Source organism: Staurois parvus, unplaced genomic scaffold (assembly GCF_062004578.1).
Source record: "Staurois parvus isolate SC_StPar_1 unplaced genomic scaffold, SC_StPar_1.0 ptg000711l, whole genome shotgun sequence".
Lineage (NCBI taxonomy): Eukaryota > Metazoa > Chordata > Amphibia > Anura > Ranidae > Staurois > Staurois parvus.
Window position 1 is genome coordinate 852,501 of NW_028318507.1, and position 17,726 is coordinate 870,226.

At 45.1% G+C, this 17,726-nt stretch overlaps 1 protein-coding gene across 1 annotated transcript in view; it reads left to right on the plus strand.

The window, feature by feature from the left end:
* LOC149445768 (integrator complex subunit 14-like) overlaps positions 1-13,341 on the plus strand; it is a 13,875-nt gene extending 534 nt beyond the window's left edge. The window contains exons 2-5 of the mRNA XM_089653417.1: positions 1-57; positions 4,248-4,340; positions 4,416-4,560; positions 9,558-13,341. The exon at positions 1-57 is cut by the window's left edge and continues 86 nt beyond it. Of these exons, the coding sequence (XP_089509543.1) occupies positions 1-57; positions 4,248-4,340; positions 4,416-4,560; positions 9,558-9,753 (491 nt within the window). The 3' untranslated portion in view covers positions 9,754-13,341. The remainder of the gene's footprint in view (positions 58-4,247; positions 4,341-4,415; positions 4,561-9,557) is intronic.
* The last annotated feature ends 4,385 nt before the right edge of the window (positions 13,342-17,726 follow it).

Genomic DNA, 17,726 nt, shown 5'->3' on the forward strand with positions numbered 1-17,726 from the left:
CGGAATCTGTTGTCATAGATGAAGAGACCGATCCAATTCCTAAATCTTTAAGTACAGGTAGAGGCATGTCATATGGTGTTTACTGTCTGTATTAACCACTTGCCTACCAGGCACTTATACCCCCTTCCTTACCAGGCCAATTTGCAGCTTTCAGCGCTGCCGCACTTTGATTGACAATTGCGCGGTCATGCAACATTGTACCCATATGAAATTTTGATCATTTTTTTCTCACAAATAGAGCTTTCTTTTGGTGGTATTTAATTGCCACTGGGCGCTTTACTTTTTGCGCTATAAATAAAAAAAGTGCAAAAAATTTGAAAAAAAAAATTTTTTTCTTTGTTTCTATTATAAAATTTTTCAAACAGGTATTTTTTCTCCACTGATGTGCGTTGATGAGGCAGCACTGATGGGCACTGATAGGAGGCACTGATGGGCACTGATAGGCAGCACTAAAGGGCACTGATAGGCAGTACTAATGAGGTGGCACGGATAGGCAGCACTGATAGACAGCACTAATGAGGTGTCACGGATAGGCGGCACTAATATGCAGCACTGATAGGCGGCACTGATAGGTGACACTGATGATGGGTACTGATAGACGGCACTGACTGGCATCACTGCTGGGCACTGACTGGCGGCACTGACTGGCACAACCCCTGGGCACTGACTGGTGGCACTGACTGGCAGCACTGGTGGGTGGGCACAGGTGGGTGGCACTTCTGGGCACAGGTAGGTGGCACTTCTGGGCACAGGTGTGTGACACTGCAGAGTGGCACAGGTGGGTGCACTGCTGGACACAGGTGGGTGATCTGCTGGGCACAGGTGGGCGGAGCTAGTGGGCGCACTGCTGGGCACAGGTGGGCGGAGCTAGTGGGCGCACTGCTGGGCACAGGTGGGCGGAGCTAGTGGGCGCACTGCTGGGCACAGGTGGGCGGAACTTGCGGGTGGCACTGCTGGGCACCGATCATCAGGGCACTGATCATCAGTGTCCTGATGATCTGTGCCGATCCCCGCTGTGACAACTGCCGGTTCTCGGCAGTACTTTCCTCACGATCTGACAGCGTGAGGAAAGTGCAGCCGAGAACCGGCACTTGCATTTCCCTGTGATCAGCGTATCATTGGACACCGCTGATCACGTGGTAAAAGGCCGCTGAGATCGCCGGGTGCGCGCCCCCTGGGGCGCGCAGGAGAGCGCGTTCTGGGGGGACGTCATATGACGTCCACCCAGAACTGGCCGGCCGCAGTGAAGCCGTCATTCGGCTATCTGCGGTCGGCAACTAGTTAAAGCAACAGTGTGTACTTTAAATGGTTCTAAAGCCTCCCCCCCCCCCAAAAAAAAGTTAGCAGCTACAAATACTGTAATACTGTAAATAATGTCCTTTTATTATAAGGACACTTACCTGTCCAGGGATCCAGCGATATCCTCACCCCGAGACTATTCTTCATTCAGCTTTGGGTCCAGGCACCGGCTTCTTAACCATTTCAATACCGGGCACTTTTCCCCCTTCCTGCCCAGGCCAGTTTTCAGGTTTCAGCGCTCTCACATTTTGAATGACAATTGCGCGGTCATACAACATTGTACCCAAACTAAAATTTTATCATTTTGTTCACACAACTAGAGCTTTCTTTTGGTGGTATTTAATCACCGCTGGGGGTTTTATTTTTTGCTAAATTAACAAAAAGACACGAAAATTTTGAAAAAAAAACACGTTTTTCTTTGTTTCTGTTATAAAAGTTTGCAAATAAATAATTGTTCTTCATAAATTTAGGCCGAGATGTATTCTGCTCCATGTCTTTGGTGAAAATAACCCAAATTAGGATGTATTTTTTAGTTTTTAGGAAAGTTATACAGTTCACAAACTATGGTATAGATCTGAATTTTGATCAATCCTGAAGTACTGATGGCCAATCTAATATCTTGAGGTCCAAGAATGTCAGAACAGTACAGATATCCCCCAAATGACCCCTTTTTGCAGAGTAGACAGTCCCAACGTATTTCATAAGAGGAATGGTGAGTTTTTTAAAGTTGTATTTTTTTTTGTCATAATTTTTTTCGGAAAATTAAAAAATTAAAAAAATGTTCACTTTTTGTTTTTTACATACTGTCACCAGTGCAGTACAGCGTCATCATATAACTGGCATGGCGGTGATCAGGGACACTGACTGGTGACAGTATGAAAAAAATATATATATTTTTAAAAAAACTTTTTTATTATTTTTTTTTTTTTTTTTTTTTTTTAAGATTTTTTTTTCAGATTTCACTATGACCAAAGTAGTACAATGTTACCATAGTAACATTGTTCTACTTTGGGAAAGTGATCAGTATTTTTTTTTTTTTACACAATTTGCTTATAGCAAAGAATTACTTTGCTATAAGCAAGCATTTACCTGAATGACATCGGTTCATTCAGGGGTTTTTTTTGTGCTTAGCTGTGATTTGGCCACAGCTAAGCACATGACACAGCTGGGCTGTGATTGGCCCAGCTTGTGCATGTGATCACTGTGACCATTCACAGCTAGACACACTAGTATGCAATGGATGGCATGAATGAAGCCATCCATTGTATACAACTGTCATGTGACCTGCCGTGATTGGTCACAGCAGGTCACTTGGTACCGGCAACAGGGCCGGTACTCAGATCTGTCATCGGTCGACACGGCCGGTGACAGATTGCGCGACTCTGCAGGCGTGCAAACTGCGCATGCCCGAAAGGATGCCATATGGCGTCCACCCGGAAAGGTGAGGGTTTTTGCCGGTCGCCATTTGGCCATAGGCCGGGCGGGAAGAGGTTAAAGTGTTACTGAACCCACCACAGTACAATCAGTCTGTATGTGCAGTAAAGCATGCTTGTTATACTCACTGTGGACCCACTGCACTGCATTCCTGTGCAAATCCCATGCGATTTGTGTGCGGTGCGATCGGAGCCGTACGTTTTGTATGGCTCTAATCACATCGCACCAAAAAGGTGCAGGACCCCTTTTTTTTTTTTTTTGGTCTGCACTAGAATCGGCTTGCATGGGTATTCACACCTATGTGATCCGATTCTGCACATCGCACCGCGTTTTGTGGACCGCTTTTGGGGTGTTGTTGACTTAACATACACACCTGCAGCGGTTCGCATGAACGGGGTGCGATTCTGATGCAGTGCGGAATTCGCACAGAAAACGCTGCAAATTCCACATTGTATCAGTGTGAACCCCGGGCTAAAGGGCTTTAAGATAAAAGGTTCTAGAGCTGCCTGATCACTTTTATGGGGCTTTGAATGTTTCTTGGCCTGCACTTTGACAGCAAGGCTCGGTTCACAATACTACGGGCTGTTTTCTGTACAACAAAACATGGCCGCAGGGTCAGCTCATGGTCTTTTTGACCATGCGGTGTCCCTGTGGTTCCTGCATCCGCACTCGTGCTGCAGGCCTAAAATGCGTGGTGTCTCGTAAGAGTAGCATGGTTTGGCTGCGGGTGGTTGCGGATGTGGGAAGAGATGCGATTCCTGCGACCAGTCTTAAGGAGTAGTGACTTGCAGATGAGGATTTCTCTGCGCTCTCCTCTACTATGTGCAAACTCCCAGTGATAGACTGAGGGCATTGTGCAATATAGTCTGACTGACTCAGAGTGCTGCTCATATCCCTCCCAGCTTAGCAGAAGTTAAAGAATATAATGAGAAATTCAGGTGCTCCCAAAGTAAGTTAAAGCTGATTCCTTGCCATGTCCCTGTCCACCCCCTTCCCGATCAACATGCAATTATGTTTTTCAGTCAAGTTATTCTGTTTTCACTGGGTCTGACTGCTGTCTTTTGATGGTAGTGGCCAACAGGCTATTGTAAAGGTTGCAGCACTTTGCCTTGAATCTTCTTTTATAAACATTACATGAAAGAACACATCCCTGGACACCCTTTAGACGTGCATGTTTCTCCTTGAAGACTTGAGGAGTGCAATTTCTTTGAGGAAGACTTTAGCTGTGCCATTTACTGGTTGATATCCTAAGCCAGGATGCCAAGGATGTGCTCTTTTGTTCATATAACACTTGGGAACAAAATGATTGATGGCAGAGAAAGCTAATAGCTGTGAAAGGGGAGGGCGCCGACCATACAAATCAGGAGAGGAATTGAGCAATGATTGAAAGTAGGTTTAAGATAGTTGCTGGGTGAACTCAATTTACAGAAATATTTTTTTACTCCCAGTATTGCATGAGCCAGAAGGGTGAATTTTCAGCATGTATTTTCAGTTTGTTGGTATTCTTTCTTCAGAACTGGAAATCATTGGCTTTATTGACATTGCGGACATCTCCAGTCCTCCTGTCCTTTCTCGTCACCTGGTCCTACCTATTGCTGTTAATAAAGGTGAGCATTTACTGAGATGTGGCTTAGCTGGGTCAGGTTGGAAGTGTATGTGCTAATTATTTGATGTCTTCATAGAGGGTGATGATATTGGGGCCGGAATCACGGATGACTTAGAAGATGAGAATTCTGCCAGCCAGATAGCAGGAAAAATCCCACATTTCTGTGTTCTTCTACATGGTAGCCTGAAGGTGGAGGGTATGGTGGCCTTAGTACAGTTGGGGTAAGTGTGTGTGTATATGTATGTATGTGTATATGGATATGTGTGTGTATATAAATATATATATATATATATTAATATATATATGTGTGTGTGTGTGTGTGTATATATATATATATATACAGTCATGGCCGAAATTGTTGGCACCCTTGATATTTTTCCTGAAAATCAAGTATTTCACACAAAAAAGGTATTGCATTAACACATGTTTTGCTATACACATGTTTATTCCCTTTGTATGTATTGGAACAAATATAAAACAGAGGCAGAAAAGCAAATATGACATAATGTCACACAAAACCCCAAAAATGGGCTGGACAAAAGTATTGGCACCCTTAACTTAATATTTGGTTGCACACCCTTTGGAAAACATAACTGAAATCAGTCGCTTCCTATAACCATCAATAAGCTTCTGACACCTCTCACCCGGAATTTTGGACCACTCTTCCTTTGCAAACAGCTCCAGGTCTCTCTTATTGGAAGGACACCTTTTCCCAACAGCAATTTTAAGATCTCTCCACAGGTGTTCAATGGGATTTAGATCTGGGCTCATTGCTGGCCACTTCAGAACTCTCCAGCGCTTCTTTGCCATCCATTTCTGAGTGCTTTTTGACGTATGTTTGGGGTCATTGTCCTGCTGGAAGACCCAGGATCTTGGACGCAAACCCAGCTTTCTGACACTGGGCCCTACAGTGCGACCCAAAATCCTTTGGTAATCCTCAGATTTCATGATGCCTTGCACACAGTCAAGGCACCCAGTGCCAGAGGCAGCAAAACAACCCCAAAACATCATTGAACCTCCACCATATTTTACCGTAGGTACTGTGTTTTGTTCTTTGTAGGCCTCATTCCGTTTTCGGTAAACAGTAGAATGATGTGCTTTACCGAAAAGCTCTATCTTGGTCTCATCTGTCCACAAGACGTTTTCCCAGAAGGCTTTTGGCTTACTCAAGTACATTTTGGCAAACTGTAGTCTTGCTTTTTTATGTCTCTGTGTCAGCAGTGGGGTCCTCCTGGGTCTCCTGCCATAGCGTTTCATTTCATTTAAATGTCGACGGATAGTTCGCGCTGACACTGATGCTCCCTGAGCCTGCAGGACAGCTTGAATGTCTTTGGAACATGTTTGGGGCTGCTTATCCACCATCCGGACTATTCTGCGTTGCAATCTTTCATCAATTTTCCTCATCCGTCCACGACCAGGGAGATTAGCTACAGTGCCATGGGTTGCAAACTTCTTGATAATGTTGCGCACTGTGGACAAAGGCAAATCTAGTTCTCTGGAGATGGACTTGTAACCTTGAGATTGTTGATATTTTGCCACAATTTTGGTTCTCAGGTCCTCAGACAGTTCTCGTCTCCTCTTTCTGTTGTCCATGCTTAGTGTGGCACAGACAGACACACAATGCAAAGGTTAAGTGAACGTCTCTCCTTTTTATCTGCTTTCAGGTGTGATTTCTATATTGCCCACACCTGTTACTTGCCCCAGGTGAGTTTACAGGAGCATCACATGCTTGTAACATTCTTATTTATCCGCAGTTGTGAAAGGGTGCCAATACTTTTGTCCAGCCCATTTTTGGAGGTTTGTGTGACATTATGTCGAATTTGCTTTCTTTCCTCCCTTTTTTTGTTTTGTCCCAATACACACAAAGGGAATAAACATGTGTATAGCAAAACATGTGTTAATGCAATACGTTTCGTGAGAAATACATGATTTCCTGGAGAAATATCAAGGGTGCCAACAATTTCGGCCATGACTGTATATATATATATATATACACACAGGTGAAACACGAAAAATTAGAATATCATGCAAAAGTTCATTTATTTCAGTGCAGCAACTTAAAAGGTGAAACTAATATATGAGACTCATTACATGCAGAGCAAGATAGTTCAAGCCGTGATTTGTCATCATTGTGATGATTATGGCTTACAGCTCATGAAAACCCCAAATCCACAATCTCAGAAAATGAGAATATTCCATGCAATCAATAAAACAAGGATTGTACATAGAACAATATTGGACCTCTGAAAAGTAGAAGCATGCATATGTACTCAGTACTTGGTTTGGGCCCCTTTTGCAGCAATTACTGCCTCAATGCGGCGTGGCATGGAAGCTATCAGCCTGTGGCACTGCTGAGGTGTTATGGAAGTCCAGGATGCTTCAATAGCGGCCTTCAGCTCTTCTGCATTGTTCGGTCTCATGTCTCTCATCTTTCTCTTGGCAATGCCCCATAGATTCTCTATGGGGTTCAGGTTAGGCGAGTTTGCTGGCCAATCAAGCACAGTAATCCCACGGTCATTGAACCAGGTTTTGGTGCTTTTGGCAGTGTGGGCAGGTGCCAAGTCCTGCTGGAAAATGAAGTCAGCATCCCCATAAAGCTCGTCTGCGGAAGGAAGCTAGAAGTGCTCCAAAATCTCCTGGTAGACGGCTGCGTTGACCCTGGACTTAATGAAGCACAGTGGACCAACACCAGCAGATGACATGGCTCCCCAAATCAACACAGACTATGGAAACTTCACACTGGACTTCAAGCATCTTGCAGTGTGTGCCTCTCCATTCTTCCTCCATACTCGGGGTCCTTGGGCCTCTCCATTCTTCCTCCATACTCTGGGTCCTTGGGCCTCTCCATTCTTCCTCCATACTCGGGGTCATTGGTTTCCAAATGAGATGCAAAAGTTGCTCTCATCAGAAAAGAGGATTTTGGACCACTGAGCAACAGACCAGGTCTGTTTTTCTTTAGCCCAGGTAAGACGCTTCTGACGTCGTTTGTTGTTCAGGAGCGGCTTGACAAGAGGAATACGACATTTGAAGCCCATGTCCAGGATCCGTCTGTGTGTGATGGCTCTTGATGCACTGACTCCAGCCTCAGTCCACTCCTTGTGAAAGTCCCCAACACTTTTGAATGGCCTTTTCATGACAATCCTCTCCAGGCTGCGGTCATCCCTGCTGCTTGTGCACCTTTTTCTTCCACACTTTTCCCTTCCACATAACTTTCTATTAATGTGCTTTGATACAGCACTTTGGGAACATCCAACTTCTTTTGCAATTACCTTTTGAGGCTTTCCCTCCTTATGGAGGGTGTCAATGATGGTTTTCTGCACAACTGTCAGGTCAGCAGTCTTTCCCATGATTGTGATTCCTACTGAACCAGACTGAGAGACCATTTAAAGGCTCAGGAACCCTTTGCAGGTGTTATGGCTTAATTAGCTGATTAGAGTGGGACACTTTGAGCCGAGAATATTGCACCTTTTCACAATATTCTCATTTTCTGAGATTGTGGATTTGGGGTTTTCATGAGCTGTAAGCCATAATCATCACAATGATGACAAATCACGGCTTGAACTATCTTGCTTTGCATGTAATGAGTCTATGTCATATATTAGTTTCACCTTTTAAGTTGCTGCACTGAAATAAATGGACTTTTGCACGATATTCTAATCTTTTGAGTTTCACCTGTATGTATGTATGTATGTATGTATGTATGTATGTATGTATGTATGTGTGTGTGTGTGTGTGTGTATATATATATATATATATATATATATATATATATAGTAATGGGGTTCGCTCGGCAGCGGGGGGGGGGGTGACCCCCTGGATGGGTGCACAACACACAAACACAGGCACAGCACAACAGCAGTGGAGGTGAAAAAACAAAAAGGTGCAGTTTATTTACAATATTTACAGGAAAACGCCAAACCAAAAAGAAACATCAAATAAAATCCTGGCCAACTTGACTACTTACTGTACAAACAGCTTCCCTAGCTATCCACTAGGTACAGCCTGATGCTATACCTAGTCCCTGCACACAGATAATATGTTGCTCCCGAGTCAGTTCAGGCACAGATCTGGTTCCAGGTTGGAGCCACTCCCTAAGCAGGCTGGGAAGTTTTATAACAGCCTTAATGAGCCCACTACCTTCAGCTGGGCTCATTACCTCCGTGCCGAAGGACTCAGCACTTCCCCCCCAGTGGAACAAATCCCCATGGAGTCTGAAACCTTGGACAAATGTATCGTCCATCTAGGACGCAACCAGGTGATTTCAGCTGCCTACTGTCAGTACACACGCACGCGCACACACGCCATAGCATAATGGCCAATGACCGGTAAAGTAAATAACATTGGTTATCTCATTATGACACCAGAAAGTGGGTGGGATGGATTAGGCAGCAAGTGAACATGTTGTCCCTGAAGTTAATGTGTTTTTGAAAAATGGGCAAGCATAAGGATTTGAGCAACTTTGATAAGGGCTAAATTGTAATGACTAGACGATTGGATCAGTGCGACTCCAAAATTGCAGCTCTTGTGTGATGTTCCCAGTCTGCAGGGGTCAGGACCAAACAAAAGTGGTCCAAGGAAGGAAAACCGGTGTCATCGGCGGCCAAGGCTCATTGATGCACGTGGTGGGGCAAAGACTGCCCTGTGTAGTTTGGTCCAATAGAAGAGCTACTAGAGCTCACACTACTGAAAAAGTTAATGTTGGTTCTGATTGAAAGGTGTCAGAACACACAGAGCATCGCAGATTGTTGTGTATGGGGGCTGTGTAGCCGCAGACCGGTCAGGATGCCCGTGATGACCCGTGTCCACAGCCAAAAGTGCCTACAATGGGCACATGAACCCCAGAACTGGACCACGGAGCAATGGAAGAAGGTGGCCTGGTCTGATGAGTCGTGTTTTTTGTTTTTTTTGTTATATCATGTGGATGGCAAGGTGTGTGTCACTTTCCTGGGGAAGAGATGGCACCAGGATGCAGTATAGGAAGTAGGCAAGCTGGAGAAAGCAGAGTGATGCTTTGTCTAGTGGAGTCCATGTCTCAACAAGTCAGGGCTGCTTTAGCGGCAAAAGGGGGACCTACCCAATAGTAGGTGGCTGGTCATACTGTTTTATGGCTGGTGTGTGTGTTATACATCTCGAAATAAGTATTCTATAAACTCTTTGATGGTAATAACCTTGTTTTTTTTTTTGTTTTGGTTTTTTTCTTGCCCCGTTACTTCTGTAGGAATGACTGGTGTGGTATGCTGTACTCCCAAGCTGACAGCAAGAAGAAATCCAATCTAATGATGTCTTTGTTTGAGCATGGACCAGAGCCCTTACCCTGGTTGGGGAAAATCTCGCAGCTTGGGCCTATATCTGGTACAGTGGAACTAATAAGATGTTACATTTCAGTTGCCCACGTTTTAAGAATCAGTCTGTGAGGCTATAGAGCCGTTTTCTTAACCACTTCCAGTCCGGACACTTTCAGCCCCTTCCAGTCCGGACACTTCCCCCCCCTTCCAGTCCGGACACTTTCCCCCCCTTCCAGTCCGGACACTTTCAGCCCTTTCCAGTCCGGACACTTTCCCCCCCTTCCACTCCGGACACTTTCAGCCCCTTCCAGTCCGGACACTTTCAGCCCCTTCCAGTCCGGACACTTTCAGCCCCTTCCAGTCCGGACACTTTCAGCCCCTTCCAGTCCGGACACTTTCCCCCCCTTCCAGTCCGGACACTTTCCCCCCCTTCCAGTCCGGACACTTTCCCCCCCTTCCAGTCCGAAAAATTCCTGCCACTGACACCAATGATGGGGCACTATTCCTGCCACTGACACCAATGATGGGGCACTATTCCTGCCACTGATACCAATGATGGGGCACTATTCCTGCCACTGACACCGATGATGGGGCACTATTCCTGCCACTGATACCAATGATGGGGCACTATTCCCCCCACTGATACCAATGATGGGGCACTATTCCTGCCACTGACACTGATGATGGGGCATTATTCCCCCCACTGATACTGATGATGGGGCACTATTCCTCCCACTGATACCAATGATGGGGCACTATTCCTGCCACTGATACCAATGATGGGGCACCTATTCCCCCACTGATACTAATGATGGGGCACTATTTCTGCCACTGACACCGATGATGGGGCACTATTCCTCCCACTGTTTTGCATTGGAAGAGGGGTAGTCTTATATGGCGAGTATAGCCCAAACACTACATTTTAGCAGGAAAAGTAGGGGGTCGTCTTATACGCCCAGTCGTCTTATACGCCGGCAAATACGATACTGATGCTTTTTTCAAGTGTCTCATTCTTGCATTTGCTTTTAATTTGCATTTGCACTGAACTTTCACCTCTGTACATCTTGCATTTGCTGTGCCAGTGTAGAGATCTGTTGCCCTCTAGCATCTGAATTTGTAAATACAGTGGGGAAAATAATGATTTGATCCCCTGCAGATTTTGAAAGTTTGCCCACTGACAAAGAAATGAAAGGTCTGTAATTTTTTTTATCGGAAGTGTATTTTAAATGACAGAGACAGAATATTAACCATAAATCCAGGAAAAACATGATACAAATGATATAAATTGAGTCGCAGTTCTGTGAGCAAAATAAGTATTTGATCCGCAAACAAAACATACTTGGTGGAGAAACCCTTGTTGGCAAGCACAGAAGAGGTAAGATGTTTCTTGTAGTTGGTTCCCAGGTTTGCACACATCTCAGGGGGGATTTTGGTCCACGCTAATCTAATGATCTCTAAATCCTTCAGGTTTCTTGGCTGTCACTTGGCAACTGGAAGTTTCATCTCCGTCCATAAATTTTCCATAGGATTAAGGTCTGGAGACTGGCTAGGCTATTCCAGGACCTTAACTCCTTGGTGCCGGCACCTCCCGATCCTTTAAGGGTTTCAGAAGCCGGGAGGCGGGTGGGGTTTTTGGGTCATGTGACTGCCGTGATTTGCTGTCACATGATCGGGAAAGGTTCCGATCACAAGAGGAGATCGGGACCTTTCCGCGAGTATCGGACATGTGTGCTGGGGGCGCACGTACTCAGCACGGTTTTTTTAATTGCACGCAAATGTGCAGCCACATATATAAATCCTGTATAATAATAATAATCACGTATATATATATATACATGATTTTGCCGCTGTATATGTACTGTGGCTGGTCGGCAACTGGTTAAAATTGGATCTAAAAATGTTGTTTTTGTTTGTTTTAATAAAAAAATGTCAAACTGAACTTCTCTGTGCAATGGTTTTGCACAGAGCAGTCTCAAGCCTCTTCTGGAGTCCCCCACCGATGAGGTGCAGAGTCTATGGAACCACTTTGTGTTCTCCAGGGCTCTTTTAGGTGGAGATGGGTTGCGCTACAGACAATGTTTCCCAAGTTGGGCTTCTCTAAATCTCTATGGTGCTAAACAAACACATAGTAATGGATTGAAGATTCAAAAAACATTGGTCCTAGGAAGACTAAAGGAATAAATGTTGATTTTGATGTAAACTGTTTTGCAAGTTTTGCTGTTCCTACTCCTTTCCTCCCTACTCTGCCACTAATGCAAAGCTGTTTTATTTTGGAAGGGGAAGGGGGAGTGGGTACTTGGTTTTGACAAGTACTCACTCTCACTTCTGCTGCCATTGCCTGGGTGATCCCAGAGGAAATTTGTCCCGCTCCTCACCTCCTGCAGTCTCCTGGGACAGTTCAAAGTTCCTAGGAAGCTGCAGGACCACTCACAGATCACAGTGCAGCTCGTGCATTCGTGGTGGGGAGCCAGCTGTGAAGCCACAAGGAGTCACAGCAGGCTTAAAACAGTCTTTAGTCAGATCCCATGTAAGGTGCTCCGATCCCATGTAAGGTGCCCTGGTCCCATGTAAGGTGCTTCGATCCCATGTAAGGTGGCATCGTGATTGACCTTGGATCTACTTCAGGGGGACATTTTTTTATTTTTGTTTTTAATAAAGAATTTGTCAAACAATGTCTACTGTCATTTTTTACACTGCACTTTTTTTTGTGAATGAGCAGCGGTACCTTGTACCCCATACTCATTTACATAGAGGGGGTCCGGGATCTGGGGGGCCCCTTGTCCCCACAAAAGCTCCCCACCATGCTGAGGACATGTGGCCTGGTATGGTTCGGGGGTAGGGCGATCACTCGTTCCCCTTCCTTTCCTGACCTGCTGGCTGCATGGTCGAATAAGGGTCTGGTATGGATTTTGGGAGGAATGCCCACACATTTTTTTTTTATTTTGGCGTGGGGGGTTCCCCTCAAAATCCATATCAGACCTGAAGGGCTTGGTATGCATGGGGAGGGGGGAACCCTACGCTGTTTTTTTTAAACAAATTTTAATTGCCGGACAATGCCGCTGACAGCTGAAACATTGACAAAGAAATGCCCGTAGCGGAAAAGAAAAAAGAATTAGCGCAGGGCAGGCATGACTAGGCCTAGAGTGGGAAGGAAGAATAGAAAGGGTTAAGTATAGTGCCAGGGGGTTTGAAAAGTATACCTGGGGAGCTGGTTGGTAGAGGGAGAGCGTGGGTGGGCTCTTCTGCATCTTACGGTGGGGTGTCCTGGTCGGGGGCGTCAGTCGGAGCTGGACGTTGGTGAGAGAGCTTCCCTCCCGCTCTCCCTATTTAGTGAGTATTGTGTTCCTCTCGGGGGGAATGGGGGGTTATTTAGTTTCGTGGGCGGTTGTTGGTCTTTGGAGGCGGGTCTTATCTTGGAGGTACAGATAATGGTGTGGGACCCATCGATGGTATGGGATGCCCGGGGACATTCCAGTTAACCAAGGTATAACTGGAACGTGGTGGTGCTGCACTGCAGATGGTATGGTTGTCTCTGAGCTGGTTGGTTGCGGCTGGAGGCCTTGTGTAATATGGTTGTCTGCAGGTGCATTTCAGATCATTTTTGGGGGGTGCCTTCGAAGACCAACAGCAACTCTGTATGTTTCTGTTATAAGGAATGGTTGGTGTGTTAAAATGTGTTTGTTAATAAAAGGCCGTGTTGGCCATTTTACTCCAAAATTGGTGTCATGTTTTCTTTAAGTATAATTAAAAGGGGGGGATCTGGATGAACCTATCTCTGGTGCACTAGTCATGCCGCTGACAGCTGAAACATTAAATAATGTTTTCTATATTAAAATACTGCATTACTTAATAATATAACTTATGCAGTATTTTAGCAGCTGTGCGGTATCTTACGATTTGCTGTGGTATCTTATCTAGTGAATTGTCCCCTCTGATTCGAAGGTCACAGTTGAATTTTCCTTAGGTTCGAATGTTCAACCGTGAAACGAACAGGGGGGGGTGTTTGGCCCATCACTAGTAAAGTGCTCTGATCCCATGTAATATGTCATGATCCCATGTAAAATGCCCTAATCCCATGTGCCTTGATCCCATGTGCCCTAATCCCATGTAAGGTGCCATGATCTCATGTACAGTGCCATGATCCCATGTAAGGTGCTCTGATCCTATGTAAGGTGCCCTTATCCAATTTAAGATGCTCTGATCTCATGCAAGATCCCCTGATCCCATGTGCAGTGCCCTGATCCCATGTAAGGTGCCCTGATCCCATGTGCAGTGTTCTGATCCCATGTAAGGTGCCCTGATCCTATGTGCAGTGCTCTGATCCCATGTAAAGTGCCCTTATCTCATGTAAGGTGCTATGATTCCTTGTAAGGTGCCCTGATCCTATGTGAAGTGCTGTGATCCCATGTGCCATGATCCCATGTAAGGCTCTTTGATTCTGTGTGCCATGATCCAATGCACGGTGCTGTGATCCCATGTAAGGTGCTGTGATCCCATGTGCCCTAATCCCATGTAAAGTATTTTGGTCCCATGTAAGGTGACCTGATCCTATGTGCCATGATCCCATGCAAGGTGCTCTGATCCCATGTAAGGTGCCCTGATCCCATGTAAGGTGCTCTGACCTCATGTGCCATGATCCCATGTAAGGTGCTGTGATTTCATGTGCCCTGATCCCATTTAAAGCGTTCTGATCCCATGTGCCCTGATCCCATTTAAGGTGATCTGATCCCATGTACCCTGATCCCATTTAAAGCGCTGTGATCCCATGTGCCCTGATCCCATGTAAGGTGCTTTGATCCCATGTAAGGTGCTGTGATCCCATGTGCTATGATCCCATGTAAGGTGCTGTGATCCCACGTGCTATGATCCCATGTAAGCTGCTGTGATCTCATGTACCCTGATCCCATTTAAAGCGCTGTGATCCCATGTGCCCTGATCCCATGTAAGGTGCTTTGATCCCATGTACCTTGATCCTATGTAAGGTGCTCTGATCCCATGTAAGGTTCTTTGATACCATGTGCCCTGATCCTATGTAAGGTGCTCAGATCCCAGGTGCCCTGATCCTATGTAATGGGGCCCACTGTGTGCACTGTTCCCAAGTGATGTGCCTTGCTGCCTCTCATGTAGTGTGCTCTGTTGCCCCCCCCCCCCCATACTCTGCTTATCTCAAGTTTTATCCAGAGTTTAGCATTTTTTTTTTCAGAAAAAAGCAAGCACAAGTCTTACAATAAACATGTATATTTTAATATTGATTCTATTTTTTAATACTATTTAAAAAATAATTGCTGTTATATCAACAGCTTGCTGATCAAACCAATGTTCTGTGAGTTGTACATCTCAACATTACTTTATGGGTTCCCCGAAATCTCCAACTTTTTCCAGGGGTCCCTTCAATGTAAAAAGGATAAGTAACACTGCTCTGGTGGAACCTAAAGCCCCATATAGCCAGGTTGAATATTGGCTGAAATCAGCTGGTACAGTAGTAGATAACAGCTGACATTTGGTCTGTGTGTACAAGTCATTATTTGACAGAAGCCGATGTCACAGATGGCTTCTGTCGAACGAGCATGCTGGAAAGTCAGTAGCCGACTGACATCCGATCAGTGCTTTCAGCCAATGGCTGCGAGCGCTGATCGTGTGTGTTCTGAAAACAATAGCTCAGTGGGGAGATTGCGGTACTATCATCGCATCGATTGTACAAAGAACTTCTCACAAGCTCCTCAGTTTTTTTTTGTTCAGCCCAGATTACAGCGTGTTCCAGGCTTTAGGGTTCCAAGGAACCCTGGTTGAGAGAGGCTGCACTAAAGTGTACAGGAGGGTGCACACCTTTTTTTTTTTTCCACAATAGGTATTACAAAGCACATTCTTATTTAAGCTGCACAACTGCTTTAATAGCAGACTTTTCAAAAGTTCCGACCAGGTCAAACCAACCACTTCAGAACATAATATTCAAAAGTTCCGACCAGGTCAAACCAACCACTTCAGAACATAATATTCAAAGGTTCCGACCAGGTCAAACCAACCGCTTCAGAACATAATATTCAAAAGTTCCGACCAGGTCAAACCAACCGCTTCAGAACATAATATTCAAAAGTTCCGACCAGGTCAAACCAACCGCTTCAGAACATAATATTCAAACATTCCGACCAGGTCAAACCAACCGCTTCAGAACATAATATTCAAAAGTCCCGACCAGGTCAAACCAACCGCTTCAGAACATAATATTCAAAAGTTCCGACCAGGTCAAAGCAACCGCTTCAGAACATAATATTCAAAAGTTCCGACCAGGTCAAACCAACCGCTTCAGAACATAATATTCAAAAGTTCCGACCAGGTCAAACCAACCGCTTCAGAACATAATACAAAACATGCCCTGGTAGTTTTAATTTCCATACCTAAGGAGTCTAGAGGTCTAAAAATACCATCAATTTTGCCCTGTCTGGAAACAATGCAAAATACGGAGTGTGTTTACTGCATAGGTACATTGTTAGACAATAAGCCATTTTTCCATGCAAATTATGCGCAGGTGTAGGAATGCCTTTGAAGCTCACGTGTGGGGCCTTTTAGACTTTTTTTTATTGCATCATACCAAAAGACTGTTATTACCAATCTCACAATCTCTGAAGGGAAGCAGCGATGCTCTGATTAGTTGAATCATTGTTTATTGTGAACTTGATTGAAGGAGTTGTTGATTAGAAGATCTCTCCTCCCCGTAGCCTGGCTTTGGATTGGCTACATCTGGATGGAGCGGTGCTTGCTTCAGTGAAATACTCCATGCTGGCAGTGACCCATCCACCTCCATCAAAAGAAAAACAGCAGAAACGGCTCCATTTCTGCTACTCTGCTGCTGACTAAGGCTGAACAACGCAAGTCTTGCCTGAACCACAATATTCAAAGAATATCTCCAGCCTTGATTGTTTTGGCGAACACTCAGGAATTTCCTTCCTCGTCTGAGGGCCTGGAAATTAATACTTGATGTGTTTTTAATTTCTTTTTTCTTAACAAGAAAATTGAGTGTTCTTTTTACCCTGTTTAAAACAAGAAGTATTCCCAATCCTTTGGATCCTTCCAAATGCAATGTAAGACATCCTTTGGAAACCAGCAACTGGCAATACAGATGGTGCTAGAAGACTATTGGCTTTCGCAAAGAGCTGGTCCGCCATCAGGGGGGCATCAGTAGTAGATGGTGTGGGCGGCCCCTGGGATTAGGGAATTAGTAACTGCCTATCCAAATTTCAAATTAAATCCATGTGGTGGTATGACCCATAAACTGCTCTGTTGAGAAAGGAAGACAAAATATATTAGCAAGGGTAAAGGCAGCTACATGGATTAAGAAGAATCTAAGTATGAGCAAAACAGTTTTCACATACCTATAAAATTGTGACATCCACACTATCTTAGCCTCTTGCCAATGTAACACATATGTGCAGCAGCGAAGAGGGTGGGCTTTGATGCCAACACACTACACATATGTTTCCTTGGGTGACGGGAGTTTCTGTGCTGAGAGTTCACTCAATGCATGCTTTCAGCACAGTCTTTGACATCTCCCAGGCACTCTAGTAATGATCAGCACTGTGACAGCCATTCACAGAATGTAGAAAGAACGTCCCAGGTGTCTCACATCCAGCAAAACCCAACAATCTGTATGGTAAAAGCAGCCTCAGCCCAGGCTCCATCCAGGCCATGCGCCTCAACGTGTTTCGCCCTGCCCAGTCATGAACATTTCATATGTATTCATTTTTTTAATTGAGGTTTATCACTGTCATAAGAGAGCTCACATTCCCCTTTAATGAGAGCCTAAATGTAAAGATAGGTGCTCTTGAAGGGCTTAGATCTTTAATGTCTCAAGCCCATCTGGATTGGCATAACCCCAAATACCACCAAAACTATCCCAGACTCCTCTGGACTGTCCCAGGATTTTAACAGAATCCTGGTATCCCGTGTGTCTAGGACCGAGAGATGGAGCGCACAGCTCCAGCTCTTTGCAGACGAACTGATCTCCTGCTTGACAGAGTCTACTCAGTCCAGGTAGCAGAAGGAGGAGGGCGAAGAGAGCAGATTCGCGGGACAAGGACTGCAGTGCAAGGTAAGTTTTGTCCACT